The sequence below is a fragment of the Hyperoodon ampullatus genome (assembly GCF_949752795.1).
Source record: "Hyperoodon ampullatus genome assembly, chromosome: 1".
Lineage (NCBI taxonomy): Eukaryota > Metazoa > Chordata > Mammalia > Artiodactyla > Ziphiidae > Hyperoodon > Hyperoodon ampullatus.
In genome coordinates, this window is record NC_136914.1 from 215,261,655 (window position 1) to 215,282,955 (window position 21,301).

The following is a 21,301-nucleotide window of genomic DNA, read 5'->3' on the forward strand; positions in this document are numbered from 1 at the left end:
TTTTTGACCTACAAACGTGACAGTTTCATATGATTCGACCTATAGCTGTGATGCTGTCAGGCCAAATGCTCCAGTCTCTTAAAATTATAGTAGCCTATCCCAGTCTTTTTAAAATGAATTTTAAGCAATGCGATCACCAACTGAAAACATACCAGTTCTTTTCTATCAAGGACTTCTCTTCCATATTATATTTCCCAGACCATTGTTTTCCAAGTTGAATTTTGTTTTTCTCTTATGCATAATTTCATTGGGTGCTGGGGTCACTGATTTCACCTCTATGTTCTTAGAAATACCCCCAGTTCCTTTCATCAGTTCATTTTTCTTTCCTCCATGTTATTGTTGAGAAATAAACAAGTCCTATGGACTATCAAAATAAACTGTCAACAGCTTTCCTAAAAGAAATGAACTCTCTTGAAGAAATGCCTCTATTTCACTGTTTTGGAAGGTAAGGCAAGGTTGTACAAAAACTGCATGAGCTGGTAAGCTTTTAGTATTTGTGGTCAAGACTGCTGCTATCAAATCTATGAAAACAATTTAGTTTCACCCATACCCACAGACCTGCACAGAGAATTGTAAACTAAAAAATGGGCAGGCTAGAACCTTCACTACAATGAAATTATGGTGATTCTAAGCATTGTATAATCACATTGAAAGAGAACTGTTCTTCTCTACCCTTTTCTCGTCTTTCCAAAAGTACTGTGGAAAATTTTACCTACTCTATCAATCTTGGTTTATTTATGATTAAAATTAGAAATACATCCTTGGAACCTCCTCTTTTTTCATGCCACTTTTCCATGGAACTGCTCAAAAAGATAAGGTTTGCCTATAAAAGGACCTCTAGGTGCTGTCTTGTGGGCAGAACTTGACAGAACTGCCATGGTGAGTCTGGAACATGTTTACGAAGTCTAATTTAGTCGAATTTACCCATTTTCCCTCAGAGGTCTAACTGAACTTGAATTATGTCAATCTTTTACAAACTTACTTAGCCAGACTTAATTATATTTTAAATTTTTATTTAGATGCTGCTAATCTGGACACTTTCGCTGTTGCTGGGAGCAGTAGTAGGTAAGAAACAATATTTCTGTCATGCTGGAAGAGACTTGCTGCTCAATACTTGGAAGAAGGGCTACAACACCTGAATTCCAGCTACTATGAGGCTGAGAAGTAGAGCGAGGGGGAGAGATCCATGATTAGGAACACAAACGCTGGGAGTAGGGCTGCCAGATAAAAGCTAAGACACCCAGTTAAAGTTGAATTTCAGGTGAAACAAAGAATATGTGACATAGTTATATAAATGATAAAATTTATCATTATAATCAAATTTAAAGTTAAGAAAATTTAAATTTATTGTTATTGTTATAATAAAAAATTCATTGTTTATATGAAACTCAAACTTGTATTTTCATTTGCTAAATTTAGCAGCCCTAGCTCGGAGTCAAGCGTAAGGTTTGAACCCTGGTTCCATCAGCCACAACTGTATTTCCCCGAGTAAAATTCTTAACCTCTCTCTGCTTCACTATCTTCATCTGTGAACTGGGCCACCCCTGTTGTAGGGTAATTGTGAGACTTAGGTGGGATAAGTCACGTAAATCATCTTGCCCAGCACGTGGCACATATCGAGAATGCAGTGCCTACAACAACTACTACTCCTATTCCTGCTCCCACTATTAATGGAGACTTTACCCTCCTGGAGAACCCTTCCTTTGTGTTGTCCTTTTATGGGTTAACATTCAAGCACAGAGTTGTGTCAAGCCATGGGCTTTCTGATTGATTATTTGTGAGCAGCTTCTTCATCACAAGAATCCAGGATGCCCCTCAAATATAGGTCAGAGGCCTAAATACTCACCCAGGGAGAGATGTAAAGTTTTGGCATTTGCACGAAACTTAAGCTCTCAACCCAAAGCCCAAAGCCCAATGCCAGAAGATGCTTACGAGGAGGTAAGCGCCTCACCCCCTACTACCAAGACCTGGGGACACCAGACTGCTCCCTTCTTGGGCACCAATGGCCCAGAGAAGACATCTGAGTTGAGAGGCTCAAATGAGTCCTAGCATGGGACTGGACAGAGACAAAAGGGGAGTGAGGCGGTCCTACATAGTGGAAATGAGAAGCAGCAGCCTGTCTTTAGCTGGGATGTTGTCTGTTGAAGCTGTTTTGTGAGTGTGTATAAAGGAAGGTGTTTGAGGATGTGGAGGAAGAAAACATGCCACAAAATGTAGTTTAACTCATATATTGTCAGAGGGACCATCAAAAAGAGCATTCTGGTGAAACTAACACTTCTGGGTGATTGCAGGAAAAGAAGTCTGCTATGAAAGACTTGGTTGCTTCAGTGATGATTCCCCTTGGGCAGGAATTGTAGAAAGACCCCTCAAAATATTGCCCTGGTCTCCAGAAGATGTCAACACTCGTTTCCTCCTATACACTAACGAGAACCCAGACACCTTTCAAGTAAGAACACTCATGGTTTTCAGAACTAAGTTTCATCTGTTTTATGTAATAAGGGTACTGAATTTTGTCTTCTAAAGAGAACAAATCAGACAGTGGAATTTGCACCTCTGTAGACTTTTAGCACAGTGACCGTATTATTTTATATAACTTGATTATTAAGGGTTTTTTTGATAATTTGTTTAAAGTATCCATTAACTTGATATTATTTTTATTCTACCTCTATGGTACCATTTAATACAATATTCTAAATATGGATATTACATATATATAATCTCTAAGTACTATGTATAACCTCCCAACATATTTTGTATCTATAAAAACACACACACACATACATAGTCTTCCTTTGGGTGGAGACAAGACCCTACCACCAATATTATAGCACATATTACCCCAAGTAGAGCAAATGCAAAAATTTTATGACATCTGGAAAGTATCGACTTGGTGATGATTGCGAATAGCTTGGTTGTAATGAGAGAATCCTTACTCACAAGGATCCCAAGTCCCAGGAGTCTTCTCCCATCTGCCACTTCCCTCCTCGTAACAATTCTATTTGATATTTTCAGAAACTTGACATTAAACATTTTTCTCCCCCAAATAGGCAATCATTGCAGATCCATCTACTATCACAGACTCCAATTTTGAAACAAATAGAAAAACTGTCTTTATTATTCATGGATTCATAGACAAGGGAGAAGAAAACTGGCTGCACAACATTTGCAAGGTGAGACTGTAAATCTCTTAAGGGAAGTTTGTTTCCAGAGTGATGATTAACAACAGAGAACGCAAGGCCCCACCCAGGCAGGACAGATACTTGCCACCATGAAGCTGGAGGATCCTCTGACCCCACTGGGCCTGGCGTTCCCAGAGGAGGTCCAGGAGGTGACACGGGGTGGAGGGGACCTGGGACAGTCAGACCAGCAAGGCTGGCAGGCATTTGGTGGCTCTGGGCAGCGATTATTTAATAACTAATACAGAGATATTTCTAAATTTTAGCAACAGATGTTGCCATACTGATGTGACATTTGTTGCATTTTCAATAGCTTTTAGTCTCTTCAATAGGCTTTGATTTCTGTGTGAAGAACTAAGATAACTCATTTTGCCCAAACTAATTATTTTCCCTTGCTACTCTTTTATCTCCTATGGTAGCAATAGCTAGGAAAACTGTGTAGATTTTCATTCCTGGCTTCTGTTGTTTCAGCAGTAGTGATCCTATTTTCTTAAATTTGCCTTTGGCTATGTGCCCTGTGATAATGAAGAATCAAAGGGCAGAAAATCAAACAGAATAAAATTTCCAATAACTGCTAGTGCTTAAGGAACATTGTCATTGATTCATGTCTTCATCAAGATTTTGTGGCCAGCTGTGGCACAAAGATGCAATCATTTCTTTAGAGGTCTTATTTCAGGCCTGCCTGTGACTCAAGCCAAAGGCTGATCTGAGTTAACTCCCGAGAGTTTCGACTGATCTTGAAGACAGTTAAAATGAAGGGGCGAATTAACTACACAAGTTTAAAAATAATCAGTAAAACCACAACTTGTCTTCGGAAATTAATTTATAGCTGATGATTATTGGGCTGGGGAAGGAGGGAGGGTAGTAATAGATTTCTATACTACAGTGAAGAAAAAATAAATAAATGATTCTCAGCTCAAAAGGTATGTAGATTTTCAGATGTGCGTATACAATTTATTTCTGAGATCCGAAAGCAGATGTGTTTTTCTTGCATTTGATTTGGCTTTGGGCGTTATAATGGAGGAATGCGTACATTAAATTAGAAAGTTAAATGCCGTAGATTCAAGTTCTGATTCTACCCTTAGCTAACCAGGACACTAGCAAATCGTTTCCCCTCTTTGGATTTTTCTATCTGTAAAATGGAACAATTGGAGATGGTTTCTAAGATTGCTGCATTCTCAAATTCTTCTTGGAAAAATGGTGGGGATATGCATAAATAAATACTCAAATCAATAGAATTCCTGCCAGATCTAGCATTCACGAAACTATCATTGACTCCCATCCAAAAAGCCTTCCAGTAGATATCTGGAAGTTTATATTTTTATGTGAAATAACTTCAGTCATGTACAATAAAACATGTTCATACAAAAATTTTGATTAGTATGTCCATCATGGAAAAGCTGATTCATTTGCCTTCAATACCTATATTTAAAGGGTCCTAAGATAGTTTTTCATTTATTCAATTATTTAGTCGATATTTACTGAGTACCTACTATGTGCCAGGAACTTTTCCAGGCACTGAGGGTACAGAAGGGAACAAGACCGGCAATGCCCTGAGGTTCAATCTAGTCAGGGGCAACGTCTTGTGAAGTTTATGATGCTCTAATGAGACAACCCATTGTACCACATTTTATACACTTTTCCCTGCAGTAAATGTCTATGCATCTGTTGCTGTAGAAATCCCAAGAATCCAGTTCCCATTATGGCCAAATCTCTAGTTTGGAGACAATGTTAAGCTTTAAAAAGGATTCCATAACCATAACAGATTAAAAGTTTTGTTTATTGGTTTGGGGTTTAAAAGCGAGCATGATATTGTGTAGGTCAAGGAGGGAATTTATCCTAGTCTTCAAGAGTGTTAATTAGTAATTAGGAAAGATGTTGAATTATTTACTTATTTATTGTGTCTCTTCCACCAGAACCTGTTTATCGTGGAAAGTGTGAACTGCATCTGTGTGGACTGGAAAGGTGGCTCCCGAACCGGATACACACAAGCCTCACAGAACATCCGGATTGTGGGAGCAGAAGTGGCGTATTTCGTTGACGTTCTTGAGGTAACTACCTCTGGGTTATACAAAAGCCCATGCACATTGCTCTCTGGATTCTCTTCCAGAAAAATTGCTGTATGTATGATAATTGGTAAAGTATTTTTTTACTTAGAGTTGGCATTCTCCTTGACTGAAAAGAAAAATGCCAAAAAAGAATCTAGATTTGGGCTTCATCAATATGTCTATTAAGGTGAATAAACTGATTTTTAAGTGCTATTATTCAAGCAACCAGGTAGGTTGTTTCTACTGATTTCCATCATTAGTTCTTTTAATTTTACCAGTTATTAAGCCAAGTTGATATGATAATGTCAACCTGAAGATTAAAGTAGGGGTTTTGTTGTTTGTTTGTTTTTATTTTTTTAAGAGAAGCACAATGATAAACTAATCTGATTTGGTAACTAAAAACTTAGAAAATGTTAAACTTGAAAGTGCTTAAGTAATTGCTTTCATTATTCTTTTCTTTTTTAAAAAAATTTTTTTTTCTTTTTCTTTTTTTTTTTTTAATTGAAGTATAGTTGACACACAATATTCTATTAGTTTCAGGTGCCAAAATATATATTGCAATGTCTGGGTGGTGGAGCTGGCAGATCATTTATAGATTAAGTGCACCATCTTACTTGAGTGCAGTTTGTGATGCCCCAAAACAATTATAATAGTAATATCAAAGGTCACTGGGCTTCACTGGTGGCGCAGTGGTTGAGAGTCCGCCTGCCGATGCAGGGGACACGGGTTCGTGCCCCGGTCCGGGAAGATCCCACATGCCGCGGAGTGGCTGGGCCCATGAGCCATGGCCACTGAGCCTGCGCGTCCGGAGCCTGTGCTCCGCAGCGGGAGAGGCCACAACAGTGAGAGGCCCGCGTACCACACACACAAAAAAAGGTCACTGATCACCATAAGAAATATTATAATAATGAAAAAGTTTAAAATACTGTGAGAATTACCAAAATGTAACACAGAGACCCAAAGTGAACAAATACTGTTGGGAAAATGGTGCCAATAGACTTGCTCAGTGCAGGGTTGCCACAAACCTTCAGTTTGCAGGAAACATAATATCTGTGAAGCACAGTAAAGCAAAGCATAATAAAACATGGTATGTCTGTACCACATCTTCTTTATCTACTCATCTATTGACGGACACTTAGGTTTTTTCCATTGCTTGGCTATTGTAAACAATTCTGCAATAAACACAGGGGTGCATATATCCTTTGGAATTCATGTTTTCATTTTCTTCAGAAAAATAACCAGCAGTGGAATTGCTGGACCATATGGAAGTTCTATTTCTAATTTTTTGAAGAACCTCCATACTGTTTTCCATAGTAGCTCTACCAATTTACATTCCTACCAACAGTACATGAGGGTTCACTTTTCTCCACATCCTCGCCAACACTTATTATCTGTTGTCTTTTTGATAATAGCCATTCTGACAAGTGGGAGGTGGTGCTCATTGTGGTTTTGATTTGCGCTTCCCTGGTGATTAGTGATGTTGAGCATCTTTTCATATGTCTGTTGGCCATCTGTATGTCTGACTTGGAAAAATGTCTATTCAGGTTCTCTCCTCATTTTTTAAATCAGATTATGTTTTTTTATATTGAGTTACGTGAGTTCCTTGTCTACTTTGAATATTAACCTCTTACCAAATACATAATTTGCAAATATCTTCTCCCATTTAGTAGCTTGCCTTTTTGTTTTGCTGATGGTTTCTCTCACTGTGCGAAAGCTTTTTGGTTTGAGGTAGTTGTATTTGTTTATTTTTGCTTTTGTTTCCTTTGCGTGCGCAGACAGATCCAAAAAATATTGCTAAGATGGATGTCAAAGAACATATACTGCCTATGCTTCTTCCTGGAGTTTTACAGTTTCAGGTCTTACATTGAAGTCTTGAATCCATTTTGAGTTTATTTTTGCATATGGTTTAAGAAAGTGGTCCAGTTTTATTCTTTTGCATGTAGCTGTCAAGTTTTCACAACACCATTTATTGAAGAATAATTATTACTTTCTAATCCAAATACTTGCTTCACACCTCTGGGTAACAAGTCCTCATATCCATCAAGGGTCCCCTCTGCGTAGTAGAACAATAAAAGAGAACAGTACTTCCACCAGTTTAAACATTACGCCATCACCTTTCTCGTGATAAATGAAAAGAAAAAATCCATGAAAATTGATTGCTTTAAAGGAGAAGCTTCTCTTCTTAAAAATTGAGTTTTCAGAGCATTCTCTTTTCTGCCCATCTTGAATTTTGCTAGTTTGAAAACATTCTGAAGAGGTTTTCTTTCCAACAGTCATCATTTGGATACTCACCTTCCAAGGTCCATGTCATTGGCCACAGTCTAGGTGCCCACGCTGCTGGGGAGTCAGGAAGGAGGACAAATGGGACCATTGGACGAATCACAGGTTGGTCAAAGCTGCAAAGTTGGACTAAATGAAGCCTATACGGGGTCTAAAAGGACGGAAATTTGGCACAGACCTGCTTTTACCTGAGGAGACAAGTTTTCACATTTTCCGAATTAGATCACATGATCAGAGAAATCGGTGTGTTCTGAGACCTTATGAATTTGTTATTAATACCAGTCTTTAGTCTACAGAGCCCTGTTTAACATATAAATACTGCATGTGACTAAAATGTGAATTAAGAACATCTGGAAGTCTTATTCATATCTATTTTCTCTTTGTCAGGTATTCACAAAGGATGAGTTTGGTGAATAGAAGAAATGGCATAAATAATAGAAGAAATAGAATTAAACCCAAAGAGCTAAAAAATGTATCATTAATTATATTCTGCTTCATAGCAATTGATAATTAGTCCAGTCCTCATGAACCACAACCCAAGAGTGGTGGGGACAGATAGTCTGGGTGCCCTGGGCTGCCCGGGCTACATGCTGCTAATTAGATAAAAAATATGATTTTACAAATCTCAGACTGGTTGCCTTTAGCCAATGGAGTCATATGTTGGATACCCAGGTCCTACAACAACCTTGTAGCTTTATAAGAAAGATTTTGCTATCCTGGATCTGAGAAGTGACTATTTCAGGAAATGATTACTTTATTCTTGCATCTTCCCTTCTTTATTTTCTTCCCAAATCCCCTGTCTCCGACCCCCTGATTCTCTTTTTTAATACTTTGGATAAGTTGGTTACATTTGCATTGCTGGGGGTATCTGGAATATCTCTTTAACTAGCTGGAGAGAACATTCTTTCTCATAGTCCATAAATGCTTATGAGAGCCTGCTCAGTCAGGCACTTGCCAAGCTGTGGTCGCAGTGACTGTGAAAGCCAAGATCCTTGCCCTCACAGGAGTTTATAGTATAGGTGGAACTCTTTTAGCTTGAAAATCTCTTAGGAGTCCAGTGTTTCCCAGAGTCTGGCTCTTTTGTTGTAACTGTGCTATTGACAGGGATTGTCCCAATGACTAAGCATCCATAAGTAGGGCCAAATTCCATGGTTTGAGGAAAATTCACTTTAATGCAAATAGTAAATTAGACACAGATTTCCCTTAGAAATTGGTAAGATAGGGAAGAACCAACTTATTTCTTTGCACGCATTACTCATGATTACCACCAAAGCTGCACTCAGATCTGTAAAGAGAAAGGTGAACATGCACGTCCACTGATAGACACTGACATGACGCATCCTATCTATTTTAGGGTTGGATCCAGCAGAACCGTGCTTTCAGGGCACACCTGAAATAGTCCGATTGGACCCCAGCGATGCCCAGTTTGTGGATGTAATTCACACAGACGCTGCCCCCATAATCCCCAACCTGGGTGAGTTCCTCAATTTGTCCCCCTGGAGTGTTTTTTGAGTCTAGACATAAGAGTGTTTTAGAGTGTTCTGAGTCTTTACATTAACATCAACTTTCCCATATTTTAAAATTCCTCAGGTTTTGGAATGAGCCAAACTGTGGGCCACCTAGATTTCTTTCCAAATGGAGGAAAGCAAATGCCCGGATGTAAGAAGAATGCTCTCTCTGAGATTATTGACATAGATGGGATCTGGGAAGGTACAACTATTATGTATATGAAGAGATTTTCTTTGGGGGGGGGATCTGTGTTTCCTTTTGATAAACTTGCTAAATATTTTGGTATTCTACAGGTCTCACATTTTCTATAACAAAGAACTTTTAGTTGTATCCCCAAGATACAGGTTTTCACTGGGGGAAGTGGACATGAGAAGACTATAGGAAAGAAAGTGTATTTGTAGTCAACTTTTCAAGGATCTAATTCAGGGAATACATTACTCAGTCATACCTATCCCTTACAGACCAATCTTTTCCTCCTAGAGTTATTTTTCCATTTCATTTAGCTATGGCATAACTATTATAATCTTAAACAGATTACATTAAATTCTGATTGCATCTCAAATCATAACTACCCTTCATAACTGATTTTGTTCTGTGACTGCCATGAGTTCACACTAATTAGAAAAATCTATTCAACAACTGTATTCTGACCATGACATTAACTTGGAAAAATAAGATCTGTCACTGATGTGTAATCATGTCTGATTTTAAAGGAACTCGCAACTTTGTGGCCTGTAATCACTTAAGAAGCTACAAGTATTATGCTGATAGCATCCTCAACCCTGATGGCTTTGCTGGATTTCCTTGTGCCTCTTACAGTGTTTTCTGTGCAGTAAGTAGATTCTATCTTGCACCTAAAGAATTTTGTGACCATCGCTTCTCATGACCAGTGTGGTTCACTCTACATGACATGCATTCAGTGAATGTTACTATATGACTGCCACATGATTTATACTTTCAATAATACATGTTTATTTTAATAGTGATAAAGCATTGGAGAACTTTAGAGAAATGTGCTTGTAAACTGAAATATCCCAAATCTACCTTGTTCTCTATCACTTCTGTATGTGTCAGCTAAATGTTCACACTTGGTTTGGAAATAATTCTAAGTGCAAAAATTGTCTATGGAAACCTGATCTATGGTTGCAGGATGCTGATGAACATGAAAAACTTGTTTTAAATGTTAACCTTATAAAGGTATATGACATGTGGACATTTCTGTGCAGTCTCATAATTGCCAAGATTTTTTTGAGTGTTCATCTTTTTTTTGGTATTCTCTAAATATCTAAGTTGGGATCCTTAAATCTGATCTTGAATATGACATATCAATTGCCTGGGTTTGTTTTTACTATTGCTTTTCCTTTCACAATAATTTTTTTTCAAATAAAAATGTATATTTTAAGTTATTTAATATATAAATTTTCAAGTAATGTGCTAGGTGAAATTATAATTATCAAGTAGATATACTTTAGCAGTGAAGAGAGAGGATCTGATTCCTGGTTCTACCATTAAATAGTTGAATGATTTGGGGCAAAATACTTAACTTCTCTAAGGCACTTTCTTCACTTGAAAATGTAAATAAAATGGTAGATTCCATAGATTTGGTGGGAGGACTTAATAAGATAACATGTTTTAATTACTTAGCCCAGAACCTAAAATATAATAATTAGCATTCGACAAATGTTAGCTATTATGTGTAGAGGAGAGGGGATGGGTGCGTATTTTATTCAGAGTGTAGCTTGCATATGCAACAAGAACGCCACCCCTTCTTTGGTCTAACTTTATTTTCTTCCCAAATCCTCATTTTCTAGGTAATGGGGAAAACAAACAAACACAGAAGCTTTAGGTTTCATCCAGTTAAAATTTAATCTGATTCAATAATATAAACAGTCCTTTTAAGTGATGCTCAGACACTCTTATAGGAAAAAATTCTCAGTTTTGCAGATTTCTCAGCCTTTGGACCACCTCTCTCCAAGCTGGTATTGGGCAAGGTGATCATGGTGGTGGTGGTCAGTGTGTGTGTGGAGGGCAGAGAGGAAGCTTGGGGGTCCACCTTCTTGACGGGCTCATAGCTGCCATCTGCAGGTGATGTCTGGGCATGTCCAAGCTACTGGCTTGGGCAATGCTCTCAGAGAGCTTTGGCCATTTCTTCCTGGCTGGCTCAGTTTCCCTTGGCTTTTGCTGAATGCGGACCCTGAGATTCAAGCCAGTCCCCATCTGGTCCACTGATTCAGGAGTTCACCACTTGCCTCTACTGTGGGGCAGCCTTGCCCTTTCATAGCAGGAATTTTTATGTCCATCTGCCTCCCCCTCTGTTCATCCCCCTCCCTCTCTTCTTGGCCCATGAAAAAAGGACATTTTCCTATATGATATCCATCTTCTCCAGACCTCATGGCTAAGCCTGACTGACCAACTAGAGCATCTTCCCTTCACACTGGGAGAATTCTGAGATCTGAATCTTCCAGACTTGATATGCTAAGTGGGAGCTAGAGAAAATTGAGAAAAGCTTGACTTTTAAGTCTATTGTCTTCCCAGTGAGTCCTATTTTGTGTAGCAGAAGCTGATTATCACCTCCTGCTTTTTCTTTTGCAATTTTTCTAAAATAAATTCTAACCACCTAAAGGCAGATGGGTGTCTTGGGGCAACTGGAACAACTTAGAGAGGCAAAAGAGAGAGGATTAAAATATAAATAAATAAATAAATTCTCTCAATTAATTTTTATAATATTTATGTTAGTATCACGTTATTTAATAGTGAAATTGCTGACTTATCATTGTAAATAATAAGACTCATTTTTAACCTTTGTTGAGACACTGTTAAAGTCTTCTTTTACTATCAGAAGACGATTGGCTTTAAAATATTTGAAAATTCAACAACACGTGGAATAAGATGGTACACTTTTACAAAAAGAGCATCCTCATTCATCATTTGTTTATTTTCCCTAGAACAAGTGCTTCCCCTGTCCAAGTGAAGGCTGCCCGCAGATGGGTCATTATGCTGATAGATTTCCTGGGAAAACCAAAGCAGTGGGCCAGACATTTTATCTAGACACCGGTGATGCCAGCAATTTTGCCCGTAAGTCCCTATTTTATTTGTCTTAAATTCTCAATACTATGTATCTTATCACGTCCAGTGGAAATGTGTGAAATTGCTTTTCTGTACAAAAGTTTTAAACACTCCTCCCCAAAATGGAAAAACACATCAATGCCATGCTCAATGTGAACATGCTAATTTGGGTGGCAGAACAGAGTTTAGGGCCTGAATTATCAATGATGCAAAAATAAATTTCTTCACAGTTGATTCTGCTACCGAATTCAGGAGGCTTCTTCTGCTCCAGCCTCTTCATACTCTGTTAAAAGTTTCACTGTGCAAAATTCCGAGGTTTTTACAAGCAGAAAAGTAACCCAGGAGAGAGAAGGCAGAGGTTGTGGGAGTGGAAAGGAGGTGACAAATTCAAGAGATATTAGGATTGTAGACTCCACGTGTGATGGGAATCAGAGAATGCAGGAACGGTGAGACTTGGGGACAGACCCTGGGTTTCTTTTCTGGGTAATAAAGGAAGAAAACTATTTGGATGGGAGTCAATAGGGTTAGCTGCATTGTAAAAACTAAAGCTAAATTTTATCCCCTTCCCAATTTGGCCCAGGCTAGCTCTAAATGGCAGAAAATTGTGGTTCACTATTGACTAGTACCATAAAATGGTTACCATAAATTAATACAATTCCAATGGTGATGAAAAGTTGAATTATAGAATGGTAAAGATAAATATAGATTATTTAGACAAAAAGATGACAGTACTCTAAAATTCTGTGATCTATAAAAATGAAATAAACTGATGAAAATACCACACTATTATTTTTCCATTATCTTTTAACATAAAGTTCTTATAATGTTCAAGAATAAATTGTTAGGTTAAAAAAATTGAAAACAAAATATATAACTTAGTCCCTTGGCTTGAAATCTTTTGACTTTGGAAAGAGTCTGTGTTCCTCCCCTCCCCCAATGTCTGCCCCCTGAACATTTAGTTAAAGGAATAGCCATCACTATTTGATTAGAAGAACTACCAAAACCGTACAAAAATTATTCAAAATTCAGCAGTAGTGGAATCCAAGTTAGCCTGTTTCCAGAATAATTTTTCCAAAAGCTGATATTTTGCAAATATTTCCCCCTTGCAGGTTGGAGGTATAAGGCGACTGTCACACTGTCTGGAAAGAAGGTTAGAGGACACATACTAGTTTCTTTGTTTGGAGATAGAGGAAACTCTAAGCAGTATGAAATTTTCAAGTGAGTAAACTACTACTCTAAGCTCCTTCAATGTTGGGATACTTCACACATACAATGTATGTCATGGACATAAGAGTTTATTCATTACTATATGAGAAGGAAAGTTTTTTTTTTCCTTTACCTTTCTGGCTCTTTGGCTGGTCTGGTAATCAAATTAACATAGGACAGATTAACAGGGGAAAAAACTAATTTAATTATGTACATATGGGGGTCCCAGGAGAATATGAGACCCACAAGCAGTGAGACAGTTGAGGCTTATATGCCATTCTGGGCTAAGGAGAAGGGACAGGGGTCTGGGACTTCAAAGGGGAGAAAGACAAGCCACAGTAAGATGGGAAGAACAAATGTTTGGTGCACAAAGGTTTGCCATGACAGGCAGAGACAACAGGACACGGAGGGGAATTTGATCTCCAGGCCCAGCTGAGCTCCCCGCCAGCCTATCACACCTAGCCCATGTTCCTTGTAGTTTTCTCAGGTGATAGTTCCCTTCCTGAACCAGGCCTTCTATCTAAATTCTTTTAGGCAGTTAAGGGAGAGGTAAAAGTTATCCTTGAATCTGCTGGGTCTTGATTTCCTTCAGCTCAAAATAGTCTACCTGCCAAAGTGGCACATTCTGGGGAGACTTGTTCTGAACCCCTTCAGAAGTACAGTACTGCCATGTGTCATTAAAAGGAAGAGACTGTTTCACCCTTGTACCTTAATACATTTTAGAACTCTGTTTCTAAATTTTTTCTCTGCTATTTCCTGAGAAAACCACAGATGTTATTTTGATGCATGGCATCTGATTTATAATCACTAAATAATTATTCTACCCACAAAACAACTGGAAAAGGATGATATAATGATGTCATCATTTATTAAACTGTGGGAGGATTGTGACTATAACATGTTTGAAGTTTTATTAAAATAAGGATGACTTCAAAGTATTATAATACTTTGATACTTCAAAGTATAACTCAAAGTATGAGTTATTGATGGCAAATGAACTACCACTGAGTTGGCATACATGTCTACATTTATTTAACCATTAGATTCACAAATGTACTATCAATCATCTTACTAGAGGTGCATTGCTAACTGGTTTTAGAAACATATATGTGTATATTTATATGTATGTTTATGTATATTCATGTATGTTTTTATTAACTTCTCCATTCCCAAGGGGCACTCTCCAACCAGACAGTACTCATTCCAATGAATTTGACTCAGATGTGGAAGTTGGAAATGTGCAGAAGGTTAAATTTATTTGGTACAATAATGTGATCAACCCAACTCTACCCAGAGTGGGAGCATCCAAGATCAGTGTGGAACTCAATAATGGAGAAGTGTAAGTAATAAAAATCCAAAGAGACTTGAAGCATTGAGTCACATTTATAATTCTACTCCCACTGAAAGACAACTTTAAGTTAAATCACCTACAGTGGTTCTCCTATATCTCAGTCACTGCAGCTTCCTAATACCTTTTGTTTCTTTAGGAGAAAGTGTACCTCTTTAGGAAAACAACTTTGATAGATTTGTAGATGACTGTTGTATGATCAGATACAAGTGTTAGGATGAGAATCTGGCTTCGCAATCCTAAGGTGAAAAGAAAGAGTTCATTTAGCAGCTGTGCCTTGTGCTATGTGTGTGCTTAATATGTGTATCTTCCCCAAGCTTCCTGGGTTCACCAAATTGCCACTTAAATTACCGAGAAAACACTTAACTTATCAAGGAATACAAATAGATTATTCTGTGTCATTAGTCCTTTTTGTGAAGACAAAGGTCAACCCTTGGTTCTAATCAAGACTAAAGTATGTGTGAACCAACGGATATTTACCATAGTGAACTACCAGAAGCAATGAGGTGATGATGATGATGATGATAATCATAACAATACCAATACCAGCCCAAGTGTTTTGAGTATAAAACCAAATTCTGCGGCACAGTGCTATGCTGCTTCTGCCATCATATCATTCAGTCCTCATATAAGTCCAGTGTAGAGACTTTTGCTTCTGGCAAAGATGGAGTAGCAAAAGCCCAGATTTACCTTCCCAACTGAAACAAACAAAAATTCAGACAAAATATATCAAACCACAGTTTTCAAGACTCTGAACATTAGGTAACAAAGGAAAGTGATCTCTGAGAGATAAGAAACAAATAAGGTAGAGTCTTAAAATTGTCCCGGCTTACTGCCTTTAAAGAGTCTCCAGGATGTCACACAAAGAGGAAAAATTCAGGCAGAACCCAGCAAACTACCTGAGTTGAAGAAACAGAACTAAGAATCCAAAAAATCCAAGGCAACTGGATTTCACAGGACAGAGGACCAGAGAGGAGAAAGCTACGGAGAGGAAATCTCAGAGAGCTGGAAAATTTCCTTAAACATTAAGCAGAGTACTGATCAGCACACATACATGAGGAAACTAGCCAAGGTCTGTGAAATATCCATCTGAAAGGATTATAGAGAATAGTACCCAGTACTCTTGCAGGGCTGGGAACAGTACTTGTTTCCACCAACCAGACCAGAAAAGCTCATAATTCAGGAAATGTTGGGTAGAGTATTTAAGAAGGTCTTCCCTCAGTAGTGGGAAAAAAATTAGCCTAGAATTAGCAAGACCTGAAAGGATCAAACTGTTTCCAAATAACTGCACCCCAGAACAAAGCTCAAGAAAATTTATAGGAATACAAAATTATCCAGCAGTTTTAACAGGCTAAAATCCACAATATATGACATTAAATGAAAGTTTTCCATGTATATAAAGAAGCAGGAAAACACAACCTATAATGAGAATAATCAATCAATTGAAACCAAACCAGAACAGACACAACTGTTAGAATAGCAGACATAGACATTAAAACAGCTATTAAACCTGTATTCCATTGGTTTAAAAAGGTCAGTAGAGGTATGGCCTATATATAGAAAAAAGGCCCAAGTTGAATTTCTAGAGATGAGAACTACAATATCTGAAATGAAAGAGCAGATTAGACATTGTGAGAGAAAAGATTAGTGGAGTTGAAGAGGTGATAGAAAGTATCCAAAATGAAACACAGAGAGAAAAAAAAATTTTGATGAAAAGAATATCAGTGATCTGTGAAATAATTTCAAGAAGTCTAATATAGTTCTCACTGAAGACTCCAAAAGACGAAAGAGAGAAATATATATTTGAAGAAATAATGGCTTCAAAAATTTCAAACATAGTGGAAACTGTAAACATATAGATCCAAGTGATACCACAGAAAACATGAAGAAAACTATGCCAACACACATGAAAATCAAACTGCTTGAAACCAGTTATAAAGAGGAAAACTGAAAAGCAGCCAGAGAAAAAACACACATTACCTACAGAGGAATAAGGATAATAATCACAGGCAGATTTCACATCAAAAACAATGCAAGTGAGAAAACAGTGGAACAACATCTTTAAAGTACTGAAAGGAAAAAACGGTTAACCTAGAATTCTATATCCACAAAAGTATCTTTCAAAGAAAAAGATGAAATAAAGACTCTTCAGACATATCAAAGCTGAAAGGGCTTCCCTGGTGGCGCAGTGGTTGAGAGTCCGCCTACCGATGCAGGGGATACGGGTTCGTGCCCCGGTCTGGGAAGATCCCACATGCCGCGGAGAGGCTGGGCCCGTGAGCCATGGCCGCTGGGCCTGTGCGTCCGGAGCCTGTGCTCCGCAATGGGGGAGGCCACAACAGTGAGAGGCCCGTGTACAGCAAAAAAAAAAAAAAAAAAAAAAAAAAAAAGCTGAAAGAATTCATCACCAACCGGTCAACACCATGAGAAATGTTAAAGGAAAGTCTTCAGAGAAAGGAAAGTTATACTGGTTGTAAAAGAATCTACAGAAAGGAATTAAGAGCATAGGATATAGTAACTACATTGGGAAACATATGAGATTTTTAAATATGGTTATTTAAGTCTTTAAAAATAATTGACAATTTAAAAAGTAATGGCAATATTTGGGGGAGGGGCTGTTATAACGTGTATAAGTAAAATATATGACAACAATGCCATTAGGCATTAGGTAGGAGGGGAGAAATGGAAACATACTCTTATAATGTTCTTATACCATATGTAAGTTAAAATATTATCACTTGAAGGTAAAATGTGATGTTAAAAATATATGGTATAAATTCTAAAGCAACCACTAAAATAGTAAAACAAAGAACTATAGCTAATAAGCCAAAAAAAAAGGAGATTAAATGGAATTTTTAAGGCATAAAAAGGGGGGAAAACAGCATAGGGAAAAATTGCAAGATAATAACCATATCGATAAATGTATTAAATTAAAATACAACAATTAGAAGGCAGAGATTGTTTAACTGGATTTTAAAAACTCAATACACAACTGTATGCTACCTACATGAAATGTACTTTAAATATAAAGACACAAATAGATTAAAAGTGAAAGAACAGAAAATGATATTCTATTAATTATTAGGGAAATGCAAATTAAAACCACAATGAGATACCAACATAAACTTATTTAAATGGCTAAAATTTTAAAGATTGACAATATCAAGCACTGGTGAGGATGTGAAGAATCTTGAATTCTCATATACTGTTGATGGGAATGTAAAATGATGCAACCACTTTGGAAAACTCTTTGATAGTTTCCTAAAAGGCCAAACATACACCTACCTACAATTCAGCCATTTCTCTTTTATGTATTTACTCCAGAGAAAAGAAAGCATATACTTATACAAAGATTTGTACATAAATATTCATAGTACCTTTTATTGCAATAATCAAAATCTGGAAATAACCCAAAGTCCACCAACAAGGGAATGGATAAACAAATTGTGGTCTTCTGTACAATGGAATACTACTCAGCAGTGAAAAGGAACAAACTAGTGATACATGCAGCAACATAGATGAATCTCAAAATAATTATACTGTACAAAACTATACTGAATGAAAGAAGCTGAACAAGAGTGCATACACCTTTGATTCCATTCATATAAAATTTTACACAATTCAAAGTAGTCTATAACGACAGTAGACCAGTGGTTGCCTGGGGGAAGGGAAGATGGAAAGGGATGGGAAGGAGAGATTACAAAGGATAGGAGGAAAATTTTGGAATAATGGATATGTTTACTCTCTTGATTGTGGTGATGGGAAATAAGTACTGTTATTATCCCCATTTTACATATAATTCAATGACAGCTCAGTGCCAGAATTCATGTGCAGGAAATCTGACTTCAGCAAATCCTTAACTACCACAATAGAAATTCAGATCACCTTTATTTATATATATTGTGTGCCCTTCATTTCTTGTGACCCTTTTCAATATTAGTTGTTTTTTTTGATGGTATATCTTAATTTATTATATTCTAGTGGGAAAAATGAAGAATAACATTAACTTATGAATTGCCATCAAATGAGAGGGAGCTTTTAGTCAAGTCCTTCACTAATTTGCACTGAGTTTCATCTTGTCCAATATTTTTCTTTTTCTTTTTTAAAATATTTATTTATTTTAACATCTTTATTGGAGTATAATTGCTTTACCTTGTTGTTTTAGTTTCTGCTGCATAACAAAGTGAATCAGCTATACGTATACATATATCCCCATATCCTTTCCCTCTTGCATCTCCCTCCCACCCTCCCTATCCCACCTGTCTAGGGGGACACAAAGCACTGAGCTGATCTCCCTGCGCCATGCGGCTGCTTCCCACTAGCTATCTATTTTACATTTGGTAGTGTATATATGTCCATGACACTCTCTCACTTTGTCCCAGCTTACCCTTCCCCCTCCCCGTGTCCTCAAGTCCATTCTCTACGTCTGCATCTTTGTTCCTGTCCTGCCCCTAACCTTTAATTTGCTATTTGCACATCGGCTAGCCATTAGATTACAGAGAAGAAAATGAAGATGAAGAGAAAAGAGCATTTTCTGAGCATTTTTTATGTGCCAGGCACTTTACATATGCTTCTGTATTTTGTTAAAGAAAATTAGCTCCAAAGCCTCCTAAGTATTGCTCAGTCTTAATGAGTAAATCAGTCATTTCAATTCAATACTGAATTAAAATAAGAATGCCTAGCCAGTGTAACACCAGGACCTCAGGATTTTTACTCTGGCTGATTTCTTGTCATGCTGCTGACCCTACTCTTCCTCAGTTGCATTCACTGACAGTGTGCCATGTTTAGTAGGTGTTTTGGGGATGTGACAGATGGACCCTCCATGTCCTTTGGAGTGTCCAATGATACCTCTTCTTTCTGCTATTGCATAGCCATGGGATAAAATTAGAAAAGAAAATGCAGTCCTTTATACCCAAGAGGTATTCATTCGGCCAGTGTCTAGTTTTGGGCACAGTGTGTGCCACTCACTCAGACTGAGGGGAAGGAAGTGGCTGTCATCAAACTCAACACACCAACTGTGTGTCAGGAAGAGCTGACTTTTTGTTTTCTCTCCCCAGGTTCAACTTCTGTAGCCAAGAAACTGTAAGGGAAGATGTTCTGCTTACCCTCACCCCATGTTAGGAGCTGCTGACATGTGAACACTGAATCTTACTGCTAATAAAATCTAGTGGTGAAGCATTACATTCCTTTCTTTGCCATCATGTCCATTATTTCCAATGAAATGTTTGGATTATGTGATTAAGTTCCAATATTTGGAGCTGGTCTGAAAAACCACAAATGACTTGAATTTTGCTACATGTTACCTGGCATTTGAACTTGGGAATATTGTTTACTTGATACTGACATCATGCCCATTACTATTACTGATGTCATTCTGATCACTTAAGGCAGACTTCCAGGTCCAAAGTGACCCTCCTGGTGGTGGTGGGCACACATGATAAGTACCCACCTTTGCCACTTTTTCCATCGTCTTTAATCAGACAACTCAGGAGGGTTGACACATAGGGAGACTCCAGTTCTAATCTGAACTTTTCTCTTTCAAATCCTTGGCCATGTCTATTTCTGTGTCTGTGTCAGTTGGGCCCTCTGAGAATCAGACGCCAGGGAAATGTCTGTGTTGGATGAAAGAGGAGATAGCAGGAGAAACTTCAGGCCTCAGTGCAGGTCTAACACCCATGAGAGGGGAAAGGAAGGAAAGATTGGGTGGGAAGAGCCCCAGCCCTCAGCAAATGTCTGGGAATGTCTTGGCCAGGTCGATGGGGAGTCCCCAAGGGAAGGTGACCCTTGGCAGGAATCCTACTTCAGGCAGGAGTAGACAGGCTCTCGTACCCATGCCGTGCTCAGCCATGGGTTGAGGCAGCCGGCAGCAGCGTGGCCTCTGTGTGAGTGCCCCGTGCATCCAAGGGGTGGCAGCTGGGCTGCCAGTCATCTCTGGTCCTGCAGCAGGTTTTCCTGAAGGGATCTGAGCGGCACACCTCTGTGGCCACCACAGTGTCCCACCTTGTTCCTTTTTGGATTTCTCTGGAAATGACACCAGCTTGGTCATTTCCTCATTGGAACTGAATTAAATATATTACTTAATTCAAGAAACATTTATGGAGACCCCATTACTATATTCCAGACACTGCTGTTGGCACGAGGGATGTGAAATAAACAAAATACATTTCTCACCCTCTAGGAGGTTGTAGTCTGATGAGGGAGCTGGATAAGGAAACAGTTATGAAACAGTGTCAGGGAGTACGAGTTACTATCCTGGGAGGAAAGAATGGCATTTGATTTGGGGAGAGAGGTTGAGAGCAGGGGTGGGATGGAGAAAGGCTGTATCAAGTAAGTAAAGGGAAAGCAAAGGGGGTTAAGCCTCCCAAAGGAGCTTAGGGGACCAAGGGTAGGGTAGCCTGTGCCCCAGGTACACATCCTATGAACAACTCTGACACTTTCTCTCCATGGTTCAGATTGCGCAGCAGAGTCAATCTCCAGGAACACTTCTCCTCCTGCTCTCCACTCCCCTTACTCGTGCTTCCTAGAGTCACTTCCCAGATAAACTCTCTGCACCCAAGCCCTTATCTCAGATTCTGTATTCAGGGGAGCCTAAAATAAGACCAGGGGTGAGCATTCCAATAGAGGGGACAGCTTGTCCAAAAGTATGGTACCTGAGCATGGAGTGTTTG

The 21,301-nt window shown here is 38.4% G+C and overlaps 1 protein-coding gene across 1 annotated transcript; it reads left to right on the forward strand.

Moving 5' to 3' along the window:
- Positions 1-794: 794 nt before the first annotated feature.
- LOC307048006 (pancreatic triacylglycerol lipase) lies at positions 795-19,754 on the forward strand (the record flags this gene model as incomplete). The annotated part of the gene is made up of 13 exons (XM_079696846.1): positions 795-879; positions 1,020-1,065; positions 2,292-2,446; positions 3,048-3,170; positions 5,093-5,227; positions 7,498-7,609; positions 8,859-8,978; positions 9,095-9,214; positions 9,727-9,845; positions 11,959-12,088; positions 13,189-13,297; positions 14,460-14,624; positions 19,691-19,754. The coding sequence occupies exons 1-13, from the start codon at positions 877-879 to the stop codon at positions 19,752-19,754; spliced, it is 1,401 nt and encodes a 466-aa protein (XP_079552972.1). The 5' UTR covers positions 795-876.
- Positions 19,755-21,301: the final 1,547 nt, after the last annotated feature.